Raw genomic sequence first — 23,175 nt, 5'->3', positions numbered from 1 at the left:
TTGAGTCTAAACTACATCCCCCTGAAATGGGTTGCAAAAATATAATGTGTGTATGGTATGTTTTGAAAAAGACTCAAGCTCAGCCGTGTCATATAAACGGTATATTATATGATGTCTGAAGTTTGTTCTTTTGATCATGTCAGGTTTCAGGATGAATGCGTCGTCTTGGCCCATGTTCCTCTTGAGGACGTTGAGCGGAGCAGAAATGGCCCCCGCTTCAGCCTTCAAGAAGGTATTAACCTGCTGGATGTAGAGGTTTCATGCATTCATTGTTACTTCATGAACCACTGTTACTGTGGTTCATGGCCATGGGCCATGATTACGTTTTAAGCTAAGAACATATTATCCACATAAAATGTAACCAAATGGACCATTTGTTTATATTTCTACACTCTGATTGTTAAATGGACACTGAGGAATTTACTGTTTACTCTTGCGCGCATGTGTGTGTGTGTGTGTGTGTGTGCATATATAGGAACCAGAAAGTCCTGTTAAGAACCATTTCCAACCCGGTATGAAGTTGGAGGCCGTAGACAGGAAGAACCCCTACCTGATCTGTCCGGCCACAGTGGGAGAGGTCAGGGGTCAGGAGATCTTTGTCATGTTTGACGGCTGGCGGGGAGCCTTTGACTACTGGTGCCCCTTCGATTCAAGAGACATCTTCCCTGTCGGCTGGTGTTCCCTGACAAAACACAGCTTACAGCCACCTGGTAACTTTTGTAAGTACTGCCAGAATGTTTTCATTATGTTTTTATATATGCCTTTATATATTTTATTTATAAACAAAAAGGGTGATTTTTAAAAGGTCAATACTAAGTATTTGGTCAGTACGTTGAAAGATTTCTTGAATGTGTAACTTGGTATGTATGTCCTTTCATAGACAGGTTCCCATGCTTTGCCTGCCTGCTTTAAATAATATTTATTATTATTTATTTATTATTATTATTTTTATATTATTATTATTATTATTTGTTTGTTTATGGTTATGTCTGTCTGAGTCATAGTGACATGCCTTTTTATGGGCGTATTGGGTTTGTTCATGGTTATGTCAGAGTGATATGGGGCGGCGGCGGCTCAGGGGTAGAGTGCCTGGATGGGAACCGCAAGGTTGCCAGTTCGAACCCGGGCTCCCCCAGAGTTACTGTCGAAGTGTCCTTGAGCAAGACACTGAACCCCTAATTGCTCCCGATGTGCTAGTTGGTGCCTTGCATGGTTTCCGCTGCCATCGGTGTGTGAATGGGTGAATGTAATGCACAATCTATGTAAAGCGCCTTGGATAAAGGCGCTATATAAATGCACCATTTACCATTTATATGCTGATATGGGCATAGTGGATTTGTTTATGGTTATGTCTGATACTCTGAATCAGAGAGACATAGCCGTGGTCCACCAGCCGGCCCACCATCCCATTAGCCAATTCTAATATAGGATTGGTAATAGTGAACATATATTTCTTGCCTTACCTGAGGATTTAAGGCTTATGCTGCAGTTCCTGCATATCAGAGATGTAGCTGGGAGCTATGCCTTGCAAGGCTTTAAAAGTCATCAGTAAAGTCAACTCTGAAACTCACCGGCAGCCAGCGAAGGGAAGCTAGGAGTGGTGTAATGTGTCTCAACAGGAATTAACATAACAGATGTCGTTCTGCCAATATCGGGCACAGGCCACAGCTGATGTAGCTGCCAGGTCTTCTGGACTGCACCGGCGGGCATCGGTACATTCCAGTAGGTGGGACATTGTCTGTACTGATCCACAGCTCCACGTGTCTTCTGTTGTGTATAGCTACAGACTTTCATCAGTGCTTTCAGCTGGTTCCTTTCTTCACAAACACTGAATTGTTTGTTTAGAGCTCAAATCCTCAGAAAATGCCCAACCAAACTTTCTCTCAAAGTTCTTCGGTCAAACTGCGTATTGGTTTGAGTTAATTTTTGCCTAGAAAAGGCTTGAAAAGAGTGTGTTTGACAAACAACCACACCAAACACTCTTCTAACTGCCCAAAATGGAACCCCCTCGCCACCTCACTTCCTGTACCTTTATAGCTTCCTGGAACTATTGCTCACATGCTTTTTCTCCACAGCTCCCCTTATGATCAAACCTTGTCAACAGAAAATGAATGACCATGGTACAGTACACAAAAGTACACAAAACACAATATATTATCCGTACACTACATTTTGGGGTTAAATATTCAACCATATTTTTAACCAATATATTCCCCAATATGTTTCATTTTCTTTCAATACTCATACAAGGACAGGAAATACATTATTTCACACATTTATGTGGCAGTGAGTGTCACCATTCATCTTTCTAGATGTTGGTCCTTGCTTCTTATTTGGTTGTCTGAAGGGGCAACACTGTCTGCATAGAACTGGCTCTGGATGGGAGCCTGCGTGGGGGTGCTAGTTACGTGGCCATGCAAGGGCTGTCTACTGTTTATCGCCTCTGCCTCTGTATCTCCAGCGATACCTAGTCGTCTGCTGATCGGGGTAGAGATGCCGGCTAGTGAATAGAAACACGGGACAGGTGACGCATCCCGTGGTGATGCGGCAGGTGTCATGTAAGGCTTCGTCGACCGGTTTTATGTGATGTGATCGGCTCCAGCTTGAGCAGGCATACTCTGTAGACTTGTGGAGAAACACAGGGCCATGGCAATTGCATGGATTGGTGGTGGATGGATCGGCGCCCCACTTCGAGATCTTATACAGGATGTTATTGCGGCCGGGTGTTAATTTTGGCTTTGGTGTTCTCCAGGTGCTTCTTAAATGAGAGTGCCCTGTCCAGTGTAACTTTAGGGACAGGAATAGTATCTGGAGCGGTAGGAGCCCTGATATTAATGTCAAAGACAAAGAGGACATTTATATCTTATTGAAGACTAATTTAGTGCTGTCAAATGTAGGAGATTATTAGTGTACTGGTGCAATCAAACTATAAGAAAACATTCAAGGGTACTGCATGGTATAAATAATTAACAGTGGTAACAGAATGTTGGTGGTAAAAGAACCAATAAAGGATGCTACATTCTTTGTACCACTAGAGGGCAGCACAAGCATAGATCCTGATACCTGGCTCTGTTGTAGTAGGCCAGTGCTTTGCATCAAGGGGAATGCAAATTAAGCATGTTTTAAATAATGTAAAAATCATTCTATTGAGTCCACAATGCTTCTCTGAAGATGTACAGTAGTACTCAACAGTTGGTTGAGTAGAATTCAGTTTCTCACTTCTGAACCTTTCTTTCGTAAATATCTGCTAATCTTAGTCATTTTTAAAGCTCTCTTGGTTCCGTTAGTTCCTGTACAGTGTAGCCTACTGTACACATAACAGTTTTGAAATGCATTATTATAGTCCTGTATTTGCAATAATATCTCAGAATTGATATTTCTTTCAAAAAAGAACAACAAGAAACGAGCAGCCTGGTCTATGAAAACAAGCCCAAAAGATGTGCCTGGTCTAAGTTTTACCACTTTTCAGCTATTTCAAAATAGCAGATTTACAAGCTCACAATGCACCATGTAGATCAAGAATTATTGTGGAAAAGAAAAGTATTTTGCATATTTTAACAACACAAATCTTGGCACAAATCCCTGGCACAAAATACAGTATGTTCAGATTGGGTTCCAAATACAAATGCATATCGGGGGGGCGGGGCCCAAATAAGCAATTACATTTTAGAAACTAAAAAACTGTAACCCTCAACTACCAATATTAAAAAGTGACCTTCGAAAAAACAAGCCTAAAGTCACTAAGCAGACATGGCAACACAAACACTGGTAAACAGGAAACCCCTTGATATGGGGCTCCCCACCATACATCCGATCTAAGGAAATAACACGTGGAACAATCAACATAAGATTCTTTGTGATGAAGACATTTGTGATTCTTGGCTATATATTCAGAATCAATTCAATCAATTTGTGTTTCACTGTTATAATGATCTTCTTGGAGTTTACATTCGTACAGAAAATAATTGTACAAAGAGAGAGTTGGGTGGGCAGACAGAGGGACACAAAATCCTCGAAATCAAAAATAATTGTCTAAAGACATGCTCTCCTCTGCTGTCAGAATTAATTCAATACAACCTAATGCAACCTCTCAGTTGAGTGTTCTTTGTTTATTCTACAAACGTTATCTGTTGCATATATGTAACATCCTGTGTGTATTTTATAACAAATGTATGACAAGTTTATAATGAGTAAATATTCAATATCAGTTTTAAATCTGTTTCTTGGTCAGATTAATAATGTATCCATAATAATTAACTATTAATCAAAAGTTTTTCATCCAAATTCAAGTCATTCAGAGAATGACTTGATCCCAATCTGTTCATTTTAAGGTATTACAACTGTTCTCTATCTTTATATCGTCGCTGTTGGGCGGAAACCCCATATCTCTCCGTATTTCAACTTTTTATGTTTGCTGTAAATGTTTCCTCGTATGACAGTGTCACACCAAAGTAGCGAAAATAACAGATCTAAATATTGTATACGTAGACATCATGCCAATGGTCATTCATTAGGCATACTCACTGCGTCACTTCTCAGTGTGGCTGTCCATTCTGAGATACCGGATGTGATGCCACTGCTAGTGGCAGCCATAATTAATATGTATATATCTACTCTAGCTTTGTACTACCGTTACACACTGCTGTGTCTGTATCCACTGACCAGGAAGCACATGGCTCTAAACAAAACTAAACAAAGCATGGAAACAAGCTTGATTGATGGGAGAGGGAGACTGTGTGTGTGTGTGTGTGTGTGTGTGTGTGTGTGTGTGTGTGTGTGTGTGTGTGTGTGTGTGTGTGTGTGTGTGTGTGTGTGTGTGTGTGTGTGTGTGTGTGTGTGTGTGTGTGTGTGTGTGTGTGTGTGTGTGTGTGTGTGTGTGTGTGTGTGCAAAAAAGCGCCAAATCCAGTATGCCTGCTTAGGGGTACCACATCATTATCACACATCTGTTTCTAGTCCTGATTTGTGCCAGGCCCTTGCATATGCAACACACATACCCTTTTTGTGCGTGTGGTTACACAACATCACAGAATGGATCCCCAGCCTGTGGGCTAGGCCGGGCCTGCTGGTTGGCCGTGAGGATATTCCTAGTGGACCCCCAAATAATTGGCAAGACATGCAAAAAAATGTATATTCATGGTATTTTAAATTTATTATGATATATCGGTTCCTTCATCCAAGCCAAACGCAATCTCAGTTGATTGATTGAATACTTAAACATCACAAAGTACAGTCAGACATGTGAGGGACTTCCGTTGTGGTCCTATGTATTCATATTCAATTCATCAACATAATATAAATAATAATTTAAAAAAATCATGATTTTTTAAATTTTCATGATGGACCCATCCTCATCCCTCCCTCCCTCCACTTCTTTCCTTTTCCTTTTCAGAGCTATATGGAAATGGCGTTCTAATTCTAAACACCTTATACCCAAATTTGTCTCACTGTTTTCTATTCCGTCAACAACCCATATTAAGTCCTCATATGAAGCTGATATTGGTGTGGAACTGACAGATGAGATCTGGAGCAAGGGTTTGAAGAGGATCCACTTGGGCTCAGTCGATGCCAGGCTGCAGCTAGTTTTGCACAGATTACATTACTCTAAAGTTAAAATGAATACAATGTATCCAACTGTTTCCTGATAGATGCAACACCTCCAAGGGCACATTGGGTCATACTTTCTGGTCTTGTCCAAAGATTGATTGTTTTACGCTGGCATTTTTGCTTGGTATAGCAGAGGATACTGTTTTCAGATCGAACCTGATGCACTAACCATCTTGTTTGGTTACTTCGATGCTTCTCTCGTTCTGCTGTACTCTGTCCAACAGACTCTTATGCTAGGTACACTTGTAGCAAAGAGAATGATTTTAACAGAGTTTCACTAGATGCTTAATGAGTTGGAGAGGCTGCGTTGCAACAAACAAGACATTTGAGTACACCTGGGGTCCTATCACGATTCACGAGTCATCTTGACTCTGCTGTGTGAATGCTCTGCTTTGTACAGGCCTAATTGTTAATGTGTCCAGCTTTTGAATTATGGTAGGCTGGTGGTAGCCTACCTCATTAATCGGTTAATGACTCATGTTTATTATACATTATAGTCTGGTGTTGGTTTGTTTTCTTGTCATCGTCTTGCTATGTTATGGTTCACTCATCTGGTCAGATGCAGAGTGGGCCACAAACACTTTTTCAAGTGGGCCCTGATCCAGAAAAGGCTGGGAAGCACTGTTTGTGTAGAGTAGTAGTAGAGTAGAGGTATGTGAGTAGATCTGTGGGTGACGGGGGTTTGAGGATGATGTGATAATGAGCTGATAATTAGCTGCACATCACAATGGAGAGACAGTCACAGGGAGGAAGACTTCCTCTATTGTTGTTGTGATACTTCACATTTCAAATTTCTTAAGGAATTGTATTTATTTCTTCATATCCCTCTGTCATCATGCAAAATGATTTTCCTCATCAAGTAATTACTTATATAAGCTAAATATAAATAAACAATTAAATGTTATACAATTACAGTATATCCTAGAATACATCATCATGACATTACCACAACGGAAAATGTATTTCCAGGTTTTGCTGAGAGCGTCACATTTGAGCAGCAGCAGTACTATTCCTTAACCTTATTTCTGGAGGAACAGACATGTACAAATATTTAAAAAATATTATTTTGTTCTAAATATTGGTAAATGGCCTGCATTTATATAGTGCTTTACGCAAACATTATTACAATGTACTTCACATTCACACATTTACACGCCAATGGCAGAGGAAACCATTCAAGGCACCATCAGGAGCAGTTAGGGGTTCAGTGTCTTGCTCAAGGACACTTCAACACTTTGCCAGGAGGACCCGGGAATCAAACCTGGAACCTTGGAACGGCATAATGTTCTGGACACTTTATTTTATTTTGGGGAGATATCCAAGACTTTATACCTGGAAAAATCACTCCACACATTTTGTTTAAAAACATTCTCATCTGGTCTATATATCCTAACTCCTTCCAGAGTGAGATGTCTTTGTAGGCCTACAATTCAGATTACAGTGAGGTGCTTTTGACATGCTTCCGCTAGGCGTGTCTGACGTCTCTATTGCATATTGTTTCTCAGGCAGGGGAAAGCTGCTGGCCTGCTATCCGACTGTGCCAGTGTTTCCTGACACGGGGCCCTGCCATCTTTCACCTCCCCCTGTGGGAGTGTCTGAATCGGCTAGGGTTACACACAGCACGACCTCTTGGGCAGTGTGCGTGTGTGTGTGTGTGTGTGTGTGTGTGTGCACGCTTCATTTCTGTGTGAACACACACACACACACACACACACACACACACACACACACACACACACACACACACACACACACACACACACACACGTATGTTTATGTTTGTGTGTGTGCTCTGCTCTCCTGTGTGCTCTCTAGTGCATGTGCCTAAACTAGCTTGCATGCTAGCAGGAGTGTCTTCCCCTCACCCCATGAGTAGTGTGTCTTGTCCATTTTAACCATTTACCTCCCCAACCCCCCTTAGCACCCCCTCCCCAAGCCCTGCCGTTCACCCCGGCCCCCCTTTCACCTCCCCCGTCCCGGCGTCACTGAGAAGCAGGTGACTGATGTGGGCTGTCGATAGGGCCTACTGATAACATGAATAAAAGGCCCCAGTACACCCCCCCTTCTCTTCTCTGTCTCTGATTTCAATTCTATTGGGGCTTTATTGGCATGGCGGGAAACATACGTTTACCTTGCCAAAGCAAGTGTGAAATAAAAGAAAAACCTCTGTCTGTCTGTCTGTCTGTCTGTCTGTCTGTCTGTCTGTCTGTCTGTCTGTCTGTCTGTCTGTCTGTCTGTCTGTCTGTCTGTCTGTCTGTCTGTCCCCTCCCCCTCCTCCTCCTCCTCCCCAGCCCTATGCTAATGTGGCTCATTCACACAGGGAGGGAAGCTCCACACACAGGCCGCCTTCAGCTAGCAGCAGCCAGCGTGGGCTTTGTTGTGGAGTGGACTACTACTGCCGGCTGGGAGAGAGGGAAAAAGCAGTGTAGAAACCTAATAAAGGAGATAGAGATACAGAATATAGGCAATAAGTAGCAAATTACAAGTGAGTGTGTGGCAGAGAGAGTTAAAAAAACACACATTAGAAGAGGGGTGGGGGGGAACATTGAGGCAAAAACAAGACGAGAGTTGCTTGAAAAGGAGAACCAGGAAACAACTGCAGTGAGTGAGTGACTGTTATTGTTTTTGGCTCACCATTACTACTAGGCTACTACTACTACTACCACTACTCTACTATTACTACGATTACTACTCTACTATTAATACTGCTGCTACTACTACTACTACTCATCTACTATTTCTACTACTGCTGCTGCTGCTGCTGCAGCCAAAAGCACTGCTAACGCAAGTTGTTGCTTTTACAGTTAGGTTGTCTTAGTGAGTCTCATGTCTTTGCCTTTTTGGTCTTACGAATCTTTGCTGGTGTGCTCTCTTTAATCTTGTATAGCATAACTATGCATTTTTTATTTCATTTGTAGCTATTGTGGGACACTGGCACAAAAGGCATTTTAAATGCACTCACTTTGTTGTTAAACTCTGGTGTTAAATTGTGTTCATCTATGTCAAAGTTGCATGACAAGATCAGAGAAAAGAGTGTCTGTGAATTGTGATACATACTAATTCAAGTTAAGTTTAAAGTTCCACTCAATTCAGGAGTAATGTGGACTGAAATGCAGTGCTTGATTGAGGGGTCATTCATTCAAATCCAAATATTTTCCTTTCAAAATGTTTAAGCATAAAATAAACACATAGATACATTGTTACTAGCTAGTGCTATCACTAGAACAGAAATGTGTAGTCAGCCTTTGACTTTGCATGCCTGCTGGTAAAAGTAGCAACTTCCGAGCTACTAGCTAAGTGTAAATGATTAAAGCTGGTCTCTTTGTTTTGGACACTGTAGAAGAGCAGTTGATCCAGTCATTTTTAAGTCACATTTTTAAAAGCACTGGAAATGCATCATTGTGTATAATTATCTTTGATAAATGGCTGTATTAAAGTTGAGTAGTAATACAAATATTTATATAGCAAGTGAGCATTGACCACCACATGTTTGTAATCATGTTCTCTTTCAATGTTAAGCTGCAGGGTTTAGTCAGAAATGGCACATTGACAATGGATATATCAGATCTTTCCTTTATCGTGACGTTAACACACTTTAAATACGGAAGTACTTTTAAAAGTGGAACCGGAAAAAAAATGCAATAGCCTTTAGTTGACCACGTCTTGAAGAAATCAATGTGCTTTCAGTCAGTAGTATGTTGAAAATGCTCTAATATACAGCTGGGCAATTAACCAAATCTAAAAAAAAACGTTTAGAACCTCTAATCAACTTAATCCTGCTCATGTAGGTTAATCGAATAATAGAGATGCAGGGTTTTTTTATATCATCAAATGGACTAGTGCTAATCCTTTTCATAGTACCACTTGTGTATTATACTTTGTTGTAAAATGGTGCCGTGCAAAACATAGTGACAATATAGCCGATCGGTCATATCGCCCAGCAACTCTACAAGTAAATCTCGCTCTGGGCAGCTACACAGTACAGACACCTGGAACTACTGGTTGCTTTGAGTCATTTGTTTGAACCCCAACACATGTATGAATATCGGGGTGTTTTGTAGTGTAGACTGTAGTGTACTGTAGACTCCCAGGGGACCTTGATGGGGCTCCAGGAGGTCCATAGCAAAAAATTATCCATAGTTAGGAACCAAATTGACAGTTTTCTGGACTGTAACTCTGAGAGTGTGCAAATGGAATCAAATTGACCCATACAGGTCTATTTGCACACTCATAGTTAAATGAGTCCTTGGCCTAATGCATCTCCCAAAACGGGGGTCCATGAATTTATAAAGGCATGAGACATGTGCGGGTGGGTTGGTGGGGTGAGAGAGTGCAATTAGAAGAGACCGAGGCAACTCAGACAGGCCCTTCCCCCCAAGCCCCGGGGACACACTTCCCAGTAGCGCCTTCTTCCTCGTGTATGCAACGTCGCGCACGCACGCACACTCACGTGCGCACACATTATCGTCCCCGAGGCCCTGGCTTACGCAGGTCAGTTGGTCGAGCTGGAATTACATTGTCATGATCAACACCATATGCCTCTCTTGTTTTGGTAACACAGTATATGAGCTGGACATGCCTCATTTAGGATTTGTTTGAGTTCTCCGTACCATTTATTACATAGACATACAGCAGCCTATGTTTCATGATGTTTACCTTAAATCTTTTTCTGGGTGAGTTGTAGTGTGGCTGGCTGCAGTGTACTAAATAAATATATGAACCAGTTCTTGCTTATACTGTACATGCAGGTATTAAGAAATGTGCAGATTCAGTACCCTGTATATACACTTATACTGTATGTTGGTCTGCTTACAGTTGAGTGAGAAAACACTAGTGTTGCACATATTAAGCTAATCATCTGGGGACCTCCCAAAATCATTTGGGGACCCACATGTTGAGAACCACTGTCCTAAACTACGGGTAGTCCAAATATCTAAAACACATATACATATTATATATTAATTTAGGGCTCTAGTCTGTCAGTCTAGTATGTCTGACTGACCCTTCAAATCGTTTTACAACATTCACACATCGCCGACGGAGGAAACCATACAATTCAATTCAAAGGGCTTTATTGGCATGAGAATACATACAAACCATACAAGGCACCAACCTGCTCACCAGGAGCAGTTAGGGGGTTAAGGACACGTACATCCCCCAACCAGGAAGAGCTGGGGATCGAACAGGGAGAACATCCAAATCCAGGCTGTAACTTCTGAGCCTCTGCCACCCGGTCTACATACAGCATATTATATAATATTATTCCACTATAAGGAATGCATTGCTTGATGGATTACTTTGCAACCAGTCATGAAAGTTCATATTAATTTTAAATTTATAGTACTAGTACTTATGTGTTCCATCTCAAACTAGCATAATGTCTCACAGCTTGAAGGTGGTATGGTATTCTATTGCTGTTTTTCCAGTGAAAGTGTGAACTTGTCTTCGCTGAGGGAGCGATCCTTCACCATTTGAAACAATACACTCCCCTATTCCTAGTCTCTCTTTCACTCAATGAAGCCGTTTTAAGGGTGCTTACATGTCTGGCCCTTAGGAGAGCAGTGTACGCCCGCCATAGTCCTTCCCTATCGACTCAGTCAAGGAGGTTCTAATGAAAGCCCAGGCCCCATGAGAGAGCTTCCACATGCACTCTCACAGGCCCCAGCTCTCAGCAAAGGAATAGGCTGTATTGAAATGGGAGATGTTATCTCTTTCCCTCTTTCTCTCTCCCTCTGCCACTCATTCGCACTCTCTACCTCTCTCTCTCTCTCTCTCTCTCTCTCTCTCTCAGAGTGTGATTATGTGATCAAATCACAGAGTCACGATCAGAATAATTAAACAGAAGCTGTCTTTTGTGTCATTTTCGAACAAAAGCCAGATCTTCCTTTCTTGCTTTTAACACCTGTTTTTTTGTTTTTTTTAATCACTATGTATACCTGCTAGGCATTCGCCTTTAGGGAGTTTTTTTAGATTATATAATCAATAGTAGGCTACAATCCCATATGTATTGTGTAGTGTATTGTATTGTGAGCAGAAGGGGAAGTGAAACATGTGGAGGGGTTTACCTAGTAGTTCTGCAGGGGCTAGTGACTTTTGACCCCACAATGGTATGGGGAGGGGCTAAAGGAAAAAAAAGGACCTGCCAATCTTTGAGAGGACACTTGCAAACAGGAAAGCTATCTTCTGTGCAGGGCTGCTCACTTTTCCTTGTCTTTGTCCTGAAAACAGAAATGCAGTGAGATCTTACTTTCAACCTGGCCTCCCTATTTTGGGCTTTGTCATTATAGGCAGAATTCTTCAAAAAATAGCAGAAATAGCCACAATATAAATTAGGGTTTTAAATGTATGTTTTGTCATAATATCTTTGTAAATCTAAATATGCAAAACTTGTAACTAATCTGTCAAATAACTGTGTTGGAGTAAAAGTCCAATATTTGCCTCTGAGATGTAGTGGAGTAAATGTTATTGGAAAACAGAAATCGTACTCAAGTAAAGTAAATGTACCTAAACGTTTCACTACTTTACTTGAGTAAGTGTAGGTGGTTACTTTCCACAACACTGGGCAATCATCTGACTCCCTCTGTCCTCCTGTGTGTTTCAGTCACCCTGCCCGGAGCGCTCCTGGCCCCTGTTTCTTCTTCCACAGCCTCACTCCCCACACGCCGCTCTTCCTCAGCCTCCTCTTCCTCAACCATGCAGACCTCCTACCGGCTGCCTAACCCGCTGCCCCCGCTCCCCGTCCGCAAGGTATTTGTCATGTTGGTGTGATTAACTTTTAGTATAATACTAGGTACTGTTACAATTGCTATGGCTTGAGGAGCCATTCAATGCAGTTCATTTGGTCAGGTGGCTCCATCTGCTATTACTTTCAATGGGGTCACGGTGACGTCACGTTATCTTTCTAGGTATTATACCGTAAGTGTCACACATCGAAAATAGCAGACCAACAACCACATCAATTACTATTGACATTGGTGTAGGAACAGTACTTTGTGGACCTTAGTCACAAAGTTGTATTTCACTTCTTGTGCCTGTATGAGTAGTGACAAATAAAAGCTCATTGACTCTCGGTTCCAGGGCGTGCGAGGCCGGCGCCCCAAATCCCAGACCATCGCCTTGCTAAAGGCGGCTGCCGAGGCAGCGGCGGCTGCGGCGGCGGTGAATGGAGCGCCGCAGAGTCCTGCGCGAACCAGTCCTGCAGGCCTCCAACTGGCCCCAAGACCACACAAGAAGAGAGGGCCCAAACCTGGTAGCAAGGTGATAAGATTTATTTATTGATTGATTGAATACTTTATTGACAATTTTGTCAAAAAAGTAGTTTTAAGAGTTATAAATACACCAAATGGATGACACAAAAAGCCGGATGCTTGTATCCATTGTGGTCCACGAAATATTCAACACTGGACGAATGAACAGTGCAACAAAAACAACTACAAAACAATATAGGAAAATCTTAAATATATGTTTTTAGTTTTTAGTCTTGCAATGCATTAGCCACTGTACTAAAGTGCCTTAATTGGTGTCTTCCTTTTTTGCATCAATTCCAGTTGTAACAAAGAGCAGCTTGTTGTAGAGTTTTACTCCAGCCAAACAAATGCGCTCCTAACTCTTTTTACTACAGGGTAAGACTTGTGTTGATCCCATGAGGGGACATTCAGTCGCAAAAGGCAGCAGTTCTGATACAGTTACAGAATATGAATACAAATATACAAGTAACAGTATATCGCTGCTGTCGGACAGAAATGTATTGGACAATTAATAGAAGTAATCATTTAAGTTAAACTCTGACAAAAATGAACAAACACTCTGGATTTAACCGTGTCTTCTTCTACTAAAAGCCTCTGTTGACTGCAGGACGGTTAATGAGATGAGGTGTGTTTGTTTTGTATGCCAGAGGAAGCCCCGGTTGGTGCAGTCCTTGGGGACGTCGTTGGTGGCAGCATCGCCCCCAGAGACCAGACTGAGCTCCAGCCATACCACAACAGATAACAGCCACAGCAATGCTTCTAATGTAGTCTGTACAGGTATATTAAACACCACAACACTTCTAATGTAGTCTGAACAGGTATATTAAACACCACAACACTTCTAATGTAGTCTGTACAGCTACATTAAACCACTGTTTCTCAAACAGTGGGTTGGGACCGATTTCTGTAAACACCACACTGCTTCTAATATAGTCTGTACAGCTACATTTCATACCAGATAACAGCCATAGAATTATATTATATTTTATACTAGGATGGGGCCATGTCTGATAAAATGAATATCAAACCAGATAAAGTGCCCCTCAGGGCACAGGGCTCCACTAGGGCAGGTCAGGTTGTGGCCTCCTGGTGGTGCTATAATAGGTCAATGTGAAAACGGTGCCATTTCTTCTTACGCTTTGGATGGCAATTGGATGATTTGAGGCATTTTGTTCCAAAAATGTGTTTTACAAAAATCCACCTGTTGGTGGCGCTATAACAATCCAATGTGAAAAGGGTGGGATATATTCCTCAGCCTAGTAGGAAAGTCAGTGAAAGATTTCACGTAAATTGCATGCTTGCATTCATGATTTGAGGCTTTTTGTTAAAAACGGGCCAATTCTGCAAACTTTGAAAGCCGATGTTAGCCAATTAGGATGAAATATGAAATATCAGACAGATCCGTCTTGAACACATGACTATAGAGATGCTGTGTAACGATTTGCGGGATTTTTGGACAAAATATGGAGGAGTAATATAAAAAAATGTGTTTTACAAAAGTAAAACACGTGGTGGCGCTATAACAGGCCGTTTGGGGCAGAGGTTCATCGTTGGCACACACACACACACACACACACACACACACACACACACACACACACACACACACACACACACACACACACACACACACACACACACACACACACACACACACACACACACACACAAATATTGAATCAAACAACATAAAAACTGTCTGGGGTGCACACAAAAGCCAGAGTATAGGTTAAAATGATCCCAGAAGTGTTTTCAACTGAAATATCCCTTTTAATTAACATTATTGTAGGTAGTATTGTTGCTGTGCCATTGTTGTGATGTGCCGCTGTTCGGCTAGTGTTTTGTGTTCATTCAATCTGACGTCGTCCTCCTCCTCCCACAGTCTGTGTGTACGTAAACAAGCACGGTGACTACGGCCCCCACCTGGACCATAAGCTGGTGCAGCAGCTTCTCGACCACTTTGGCCCCGCCCCGGTCAACGCAGTGCTCCAGCAGGCCGTCCAGGCCTGTGTGGACTGCACCTACCAGCCCTCTGTGCTGTTGTCCTTCCTACAGAGCCAGGCTCACTCTGGAGGAGAGGTGATCAGAGGTGAGTGAGCGCAGCTGAGCGCACAGCACAGCCCTGCAGAGGAGGGGGGTGGGGGGGGGTCATGAGGCCATGTTTGGAGGTATTCCAAAATTGTAAGCATGTTGCACAAAATCATAGTTTGCTTTCATCCACTTTCAACCTGGGAATGTCATCATTATATTGTGAAAACTGGCCCTATAAATAGCTGATCTACAAGCTCACAACGCGGTGAGAACTGCATGTAGGCCTAGGGGTGGTTTAACTTTTGTCAGATGTAAGAGGTTGGGGACCACTGTATTATGGAATGTTATTGTAGTAATTTCCTACTGTATTGAAAAGATGAAAAGAGAAGAAAACTAGAAACGGGCACAGGTCTCCACCAGGATAATAGCATTCATGGTGGCGCTATAACAGGCCGTTGGTAACGGACACACAGACAAAACATACTCTCTCCCCATGCCTTCGGCCTGGTGGAGACAATTAAAAGTGAAAGAAAATGCTGGATATGTGTAAGAGAAATAAAAAAGGTATTTTTGTCATTTGTTGGGAAAATCTATTTGAGATTAAAAAAAAACTGTTACATGCCTAGATAGAGGTTAGGTAAGCTAGGTAACATAAGACAGAAATCAGAGAGACTAGATGACTACAAACAAACACTGCATCCATCCATCCATTCCTCTGTCTGAAGACAGTGCTGTATGTATTCTAATGTATTCTTAATGCCAAATGTGTAGCCTGGATAAGCAATCAACCAGGTGAAATTGGTTTAGGTACACACCAACGGGGCAGGCCACTTGGCCGTGTGTGTGTGTGTGTGTGTGTGTGTGTGTGTGTGCGCGCGCGCTCAGGGCATAAGAATAAAAGACTGCCCAGTGCCTGTGGCAGCAGCTTATTGGAGCAGTGTGTCGGTAATGAGAAGTGACATGTGCATCTAACCTGGTTGAGGATGCTGGGATTGGGTCTCCCTGGGGTGTCTGCCATGAGGGGAAGGCTGGGACTGGGTGGGGGCCCGGGGGGTGGCGGGGGGAGATGATGTGGGATAGATTTAAGTGGGATGAGGTGGATTTACGAAGGCTTGGGTGGGGGTGGGGTGCACAGAGGAGACAACAGTAGGGAGGGTGCTGCTAACCCTAAAAGGCCATCTGCCGCTAATTGTTTGGTAATGTATGTCAGCGGCTCTCAAAGTGGGGGCCAGCGAAATGTGGCAATATCGCATAAAAACAGTTCAACCACTTTAAACCTGTATACATTGGTTGTTAAAAAAAAACTTAAAAAAATTGGACACAATGGGCATTACACTGTATATGTATATTGAACACAAATCCTGAATGGGGAGGGGGGGACTACATTTTTTGAGATGAGTCCAAAAATCTAGAATCATGTATGAGGACTTTTTAGGATTCAAATTCAATAACAGTAACGGATCTATACAAGCTCAGAACGTTTCCAGCTTGTGGAGCTGTTACTTTTGATGCTTTTGTGTGACGCTGTAGTATGATCAAGTAGGGCATTAATTTAAGGAAGACACAAAAAGAACTCTCTCTATCTCCTCTCTCTATTGGCCAGTGATCAAACCCCCTCTAACTCCCCAGCCTCCTCCTTGAATGTATGATTCTGTGGGTTGTATGATGTTATGTATTTGATGTATTTGATGTATTAACATGTGTTATTCTTGCTTACTGTATACGTCGCTCTGGGTTAAAGGGACACTTCACCCTTTTTGCAAAAGAATATATGTTAATGACGTTTAGAAGCTTTAGAACACTTTCCTTGGGGTAATTTATGTGTGTAATATGTGGTTTTAGATATTTTAGATTGTAGCAGTGAGCCCAGTGTCTCTGATTGGGCTCACTTCCTTCCTGGACTACAATTCCCATAATACTTTGGTGCACTGCTCCTCCTTGTGGATAGGGGAGGGCTGTCTTACTGAGACAACATGTAGTCCAAGTAAGATTAGAGAAGGAAGTGACACAGTCACGTGACTGCGCCATGACACTTTCATGGGAGCCAAATCTCGCACCGGAAGTTGCATGAATACAAAGCAGTAAAAGGAGCAAGCTTGACCAGCTCATAACAAACATTATTTATGATACCATTGAGACCCGTGTCATATAATCGGTTCAGGCATAAAAGAAGACATAGACACAGTTTGTTTTCTAATCACTTGCTTGTCCATGTGCACAGTACATCATTTTATTTGAGGATTTAAACAGCAGCAGGTATCGTTTCTGTTTCGGAGGTATTGCGAGATTTGGCTGCCAAACAGGAAACGGTGGACAGTCTCGCGATACTTGGCACGTTCAGAAACGTATTTTTTGCTCTTTAGGTACCTCAATAAAATTACACAGTGTACATATCGAAAAGCAACACAGCAGAAAATAATGATGTATTATTTGCCAGAAGCGATTACTTTACAAAATATCTCAGTCATTCAGAAATATTGTCTGTGTAGCTCATGTTCATGAGCTGGTCACTGAGCTCTCATTGACTCCAGTGCATTCTGCCGAACTTCCGGGTGCAGTTTGGCTCCCATGGTGCGACGAATCTGCCGTCTGGAATTGCGTGATAGCGAAAATTAAGTTGGAGACTTTACCTCCATTTCATATACCTTGATGTAGTCCAGGAAGTAAGTGAGCCCAGTGTTCATGACATCAGAGACACTGGGCTCACTGCTACAATCTAATATCACATATTACACACATAAAGACCCCCAGGAAAGTGTTCTAAAGCTTCTAAACGTCATTAACATATATTTTTTTGCAAAAAGGGTGAAGTGTCCCTTTAAGAGCGTCTGCTAAATGCCTAAATTGTAATTATAGTCTGTACCCCTGAAGCAGAGCATAGGAGTTATAGTGTGGAAACAACATGAACCCTTCAAGGGCATCTTAACGTATGCCCTTGAAGGGTTCATGTTCTGTCCATGCTATAACTCTGGATCCTATGCTCTGCTTCAGGGGGGGGTTAACAGTGATCTCAGATTCTGTGTCATGCTTGTGAAAATAAGTGAATCCTGAGGAAATTGTGTGTATGTTGTGTGTCCACCGTGCGGTCTGAAGTGTGTGTATGTTGTTGTGTGTCCCCAGTGCGGTCGGAGCATGGCATCCGCTACGTGAAGCTGCCCTCGGTGGCCAGTGCCTCGTCCGTCCTGCGCTTCCTGGAGACCATGTGCCAGCATCTACAGAGTGACAGTCTGTTCAGCTCCCAGCCCTTCAGTCCCTACGCCAACACACACCTCTTCGACAGGACCAAGACAGGTACTGGTAGTAGTGCATACCAAACGATTTGAGAACCACTGGTCCATCATGTCATTGTATTTCAGGGTTTTGTTTGTGTTTGTTAACCCTTGTATGTCTATGTTGCATGAAGATGGCTTGTCCTAAGATGTAAGTTAAAGCTCTGTAGGGAGAAGGTGGGTGAAGGAGAGAGAAAAGAGAAAGGCAGACACATTGAATGAAGGGGCACATGACACTGCAGCGCACAAACAGCTGTTTGAACCTATTTAATAAGTGGCCATTTAAAATAATAATAAGAACAAAAATAATTTCAAAATATGTCATCTTGGCGAATTTAGGCTTGAAACTAACTGCCAACTCCCGCATTTGCTTATCCTCTGTTCCTTTGATAGATTAAAGTTTGCTTGCACGCTTACAACCACCACTCACACAAGTATAAAGTAGCCTTCTATACCATTAAACAAATGAAAACGGTTGCTTATCGGGCAATACCAGCTCTTTCGGTGGCAAGGAGCACATGTGAAAACTGAAAACATTCTCTCCCATTGCCATTCCAGCAAGGTATGCTAATTTATTTGCCGGTAATATACAGTAAACACGTGGCTTTACTCTTACAGAACCACTCTCCCATATTGAGAACGGCCTGTCCCATGATGACTCTACCAGTGACCCTGCCTCCGGCGCACGCTCCCTCCGCAACACGTCAGACTATCGCCTGCCGCAGCCTGGCCCTGTAATAGGTACCTATTACCCAGCACAAGCGCCTCCACCTACCCCCCTACGACGACTCAACTCCATCCCAGCTGATCTGGCTTTGATGCGGACACACAGACGAGTAGAAGGTATACGGTCAATTGTAACATGATCTATGCATACATATCGCTGCTAGAAACCTTGATGTCCAAAAAACTTTACTTTTCAGGAAATGGAAAAAAAATAGTTCTGTTCCAATCAGATCCAATGTTATTATTTAGTCTTAGTTTTAAAAATGTGTTAATGTGTTAATATTTGTATATTTATATATATTTGTATAAAGTAGCATAAAATAGGTACTATATACATACACACAACGTATCGCAATCTTTTCATTCATTCATAAAAATGGACATAATAATGTTTCTGACTTGACAACAACGATATCCACATGCACTCAAACGCACAACTAGATGGCGTCTAATCGTCTCTGTCGGGTGGTGGTCCAAAACTGTTACCTTTTAGATCTACAAGCTCGAAAGTGGTTGCTTCGCACTGTGTTTTAAGCTTGTGGATCTGCTACTTTTGATGCTGTAGTATGATGAAGTAGTAAGGCGTTAATTCATGAAAGAACACAAGGTTTTAAATATGGAGGTAAGAGGTTTCTGCCCGACAGCCATAAAATAAACCTCTTCTTCATGCACACACAACAGCAGCTAGCTCAACAACAGGCCCAGACCACGCGCTGCAGGACAAAGACGCTTCGGGCCACATGGTCTCTTCCTGGTCCATTGAAGACGTCATTGGGTTCGTTCAAGAGGCTGATCCTCTAACCCTGGGGCCCCACGTGGAGCTGTTCAGGAAACATGTGAGTGGCTTGCAACACACCTACTCTTCCTGTTTGGTATCTTGCTAGCCGAATGCGAACAAATGTTAAAGCCTGGGCACCGATCGAGGCTAGTATCTTGCAGGATAGATCAGTCACCGCTTGAAGCGCAGCAGCATCCCTATTCTGGGGGAAACGTCTGCCGGAAATAGCAGATCTACAAGATCACAATGCGCTGAAAATGTTATGCACATCAAACAACGATCATATGATCATATGATCCTGTTGTTTACGAATTACATTTTGACTACTTGGTCTAAAATGTTCAGTTTAAAAAGTGACTCCACAGAAGAAATATATTGCACAGCTATTCTCATTCTGTAAAACATAGTCCATGATCTCAGTCCTTAAAAGGGCAAAACAAATGATCTCACCATCCTGGAATTACAATATAGTTACAGTACAAAGTACTGTAACTATATTGTTTCAGGTAGTAACCAGCTAACTAAAAATGTAATCTTTTATGTCTTTATTTACCGTATTTCCTCGGGTGCAGGCTTTAGTATTGATCTGAAACCTCAATCCTAACCTAACCCTAACCGCAAGCACGGGAGCAGTGCATGTCGGACCATCGCTTTTTCGCATCGCATCGCATGTCCCCCCGCTTCGGATCTTCGGTGTGTCGGAAAAGCGTGCGCACCCCATTTTCTCCATAAATCAATGCTATTGAACACCCAACACCTGACAGAGGTTTGTGCTTCTTTTGTCTGTGCAGGAGATTGACGGCCGTGCTCTGATGCTGCTGAGGAGTGACGTCATCATGAAGTACATGGGCTTGAAGCTGGGACCCGCCCTCAAGCTCTGTCACCACATAGAGAAACTCAAACAGACCAAACAATAGCACCGACAAGTACACACAACACTCACCGCTCACACACCCACACACAATATGCCTGATTTATACTTAAGTTGCACACCGGTGTGTCTCACACATAGACTGGTCTCACAACGAAACAAGCCGATATAAGTGTAACTATTCAAACCCGGGTTTCCCGCGTGAAAAACCAACATCGTATCCATGATTAGACTAAAGTGAATTATCTTTAGGCTGGGGGACATTAGGCTTTTAGCTCATCAAGCAGAGGCTTCGAGACACTACTGCTACACAAGCTTGAGCATTGTCTCACTGTGACATTTCTATGTGCAACCAAGTATAAAGCCTGTGTCCACAGAAAGTGTTTTATGAGCGGAGGAGAGCTTTGGATATCGCTGGTGTCGGGTAGAAACCTCCTATCTCCATATTAAAACATTTTGTGTTATTTTTTTAAATTAGCGCCCTACTTGATCACATTACTCACATTATTAGCGTCACACAAACATATCCAAAATATCAGATCTGCTATTTTTGTAATTTCTTTTATTTGAATACTGAAAAGTAACAGTAATTGGACTTATAAGGATTGCACTTACTTTGTCTTTATTTGACAAAATCGCGAAATAATAATCTGCTGATGAAATGAACAATTAAAGTGAGCCTCCGGCTCCGCACACTCAAGCAGACAGGGATATAGAGCTTTGAATCGGCTAAGCACAGCTTTAGGATCTTGCAGCCAATCTGGCTATCAAAGCAGCTCTCTGTAACAACACACCAAGCTATGGATCATCAACGCCAACGTGACGACTGTCCTGCTCTGAAACATGGAAGACCACTGAGGGCCTCGCAAGCAAGACCCATGTGTTTATGAACTACATGATGATCCTCAAGCTTCATGTAAGTTCAACGCCCTATCCCCCTCAACGGGATAAAGAAGCGGTTTAAATGCACACTAAAAACTGTGCAAAAACATAATAAATTTTTTTTATATATATGATATAACTTTCGTTCATAGACCTCCTTCATGCCTGAAGAATATTTTCTTTCTGCCCAACAGCAACACTATGATGGTTCTCCACTCCAGTGGGTCTTTACCATAGAAGTTCATGACAGAAAGGCGATGGCAGCTAAAACAAACAAGCAAACAAAACGTTCTATGGACACGGCCCCTAAATCAGGCGATAGACATTGATAGTACTGGTCGTTTCATTTCATCACCTGATTCTGGTGATGGTTCTTGGGTCTTTCTCGTGTGTTGCGCCCTTTTAGCGTTAATGTTCACATTCCCCTTCTGGGCTTTTATGATGGACATTCTGTGACCAAAATTGTGGGGCCCAATTCAGGTCTTGGCAGTGGATGACTTGTTGTATGATTTTTCCACAATGCAATAACACAACCTTCCTTATGGTTTCATTCAGAGACCTTGTTTTGGAGCTTGATTCTACACATGGGAGGTGACTGTATGAGGTGAGCTGTGCTGAAAGGTACTCTATGATTGGTGCGTATCAGTTATTATGAATACATAAAGAGATCTGATCTTACACAGTCATATCCTCAGTGTTAATTGAGCATCTGAGAGTGTACTGTTGGTTTAAACTTGTGCGCTCTGAGTTACAAATGGATAAATTAGCACTGAGCATTATTTGACTGTGTAAGCTCAGCTCATGTTACAGAAATATTATATGAAAGCCCTCATTGAAGAGACAGCTTCTTTATCTGCTGTCTCGGTCTCCATGGATACTGACTTGGCTATATGATTGTATTTTTGCTTTGACAGTCACACGAACACAAATGCATGTATACACACACACACAGTCACACACACACACACACACACACACACACACACACACACACACACACACACACACACACACACACACACACAGACACACACAAAATATGCACGCACAATGACTGGAATACTGTAAGTTCTGATAAAATGATAGCAAGGGTCATCATTTGTCAACTTACAATATTGTACAGATAGTTCTGGTACTTATGAAAGATTAGCTAATGGAGGAACGGTTTTGTATATAAACAAGCCAAAATGTTGCTATCATTTTGTACTGTAACAAAGTGTATCAGCCTGTATCAACGTGTGTAATCAATGTTTTTCTGCCTGAAATTGTCTTTTGTTCACTGTCTTATAACTACCTACTGGATGAAGATGTTTTCTGAAAAGTTATACACATTATAATCTTGGAAGTATTTATCCTTTTTATTTTTTTCCCCCAGTGGCAGAAATACAAATTCTCTGAACATTTCAGAACATTTTCAAACCAAATTGTTTATTTTGTACCTGCATTTTCACAACACTGCTCACCTAGTTGTCAGCAAGTTAATACTTGAACTGTCTTGCTTTAATGTGATACTCAGGTTTTAGTAGGCAGTTTTTTAGAGGTCGGTAGCCTTTCCTGTTCATTTTTATTAAACAGTGACTGCACATTTATACAAAAAAAAGGGTACGCTGTTAAATTATCGGTGTACTTTTTTTTAAATGTCCTGCCTCATCATGTATCGTTCCATTGCATCTGTGTAAATAATATAGAGTCTTTTTACTCTTGACTCCAGGAAAGAGGTTTGTTAAATATGTTTGATATACCTTCACACAATTAAACATGTGTTT

At 42.1% G+C, this 23,175-nt stretch overlaps 1 protein-coding gene across 1 annotated transcript in view; it reads left to right on the top strand.

Annotated features, from left to right (window-relative positions):
- scml2 (Scm polycomb group protein like 2) overlaps nucleotides 1-23,175 on the top strand; it is a 28,111-nt gene extending 4,936 nt beyond the window's left edge. Inside the window, exons 6-15 of the mRNA XM_080761054.1 lie at nucleotides 144-232; nucleotides 476-719; nucleotides 12,207-12,352; nucleotides 12,683-12,862; nucleotides 13,500-13,629; nucleotides 14,735-14,941; nucleotides 18,004-18,174; nucleotides 18,771-18,995; nucleotides 19,560-19,714; nucleotides 20,448-23,175. Of these exons, the coding sequence (XP_080617180.1) occupies nucleotides 144-232; nucleotides 476-719; nucleotides 12,207-12,352; nucleotides 12,683-12,862; nucleotides 13,500-13,629; nucleotides 14,735-14,941; nucleotides 18,004-18,174; nucleotides 18,771-18,995; nucleotides 19,560-19,714; nucleotides 20,448-20,573 (1,673 nt within the window). The 3' untranslated portion in view covers nucleotides 20,574-23,175. The remainder of the gene's footprint in view (nucleotides 1-143; nucleotides 233-475; nucleotides 720-12,206; nucleotides 12,353-12,682; nucleotides 12,863-13,499; nucleotides 13,630-14,734; nucleotides 14,942-18,003; nucleotides 18,175-18,770; nucleotides 18,996-19,559; nucleotides 19,715-20,447) is intronic.

This window comes from Protomyctophum bolini (genome assembly GCF_963924005.1).
Source record: "Protomyctophum bolini genome assembly, chromosome: 1".
Lineage (NCBI taxonomy): Eukaryota > Metazoa > Chordata > Actinopteri > Myctophiformes > Myctophidae > Protomyctophum > Protomyctophum bolini.
The sequence above is the reverse complement of the archived record's forward strand: the minus strand, read 5'-3'. Positions and strand labels throughout refer to the sequence as shown.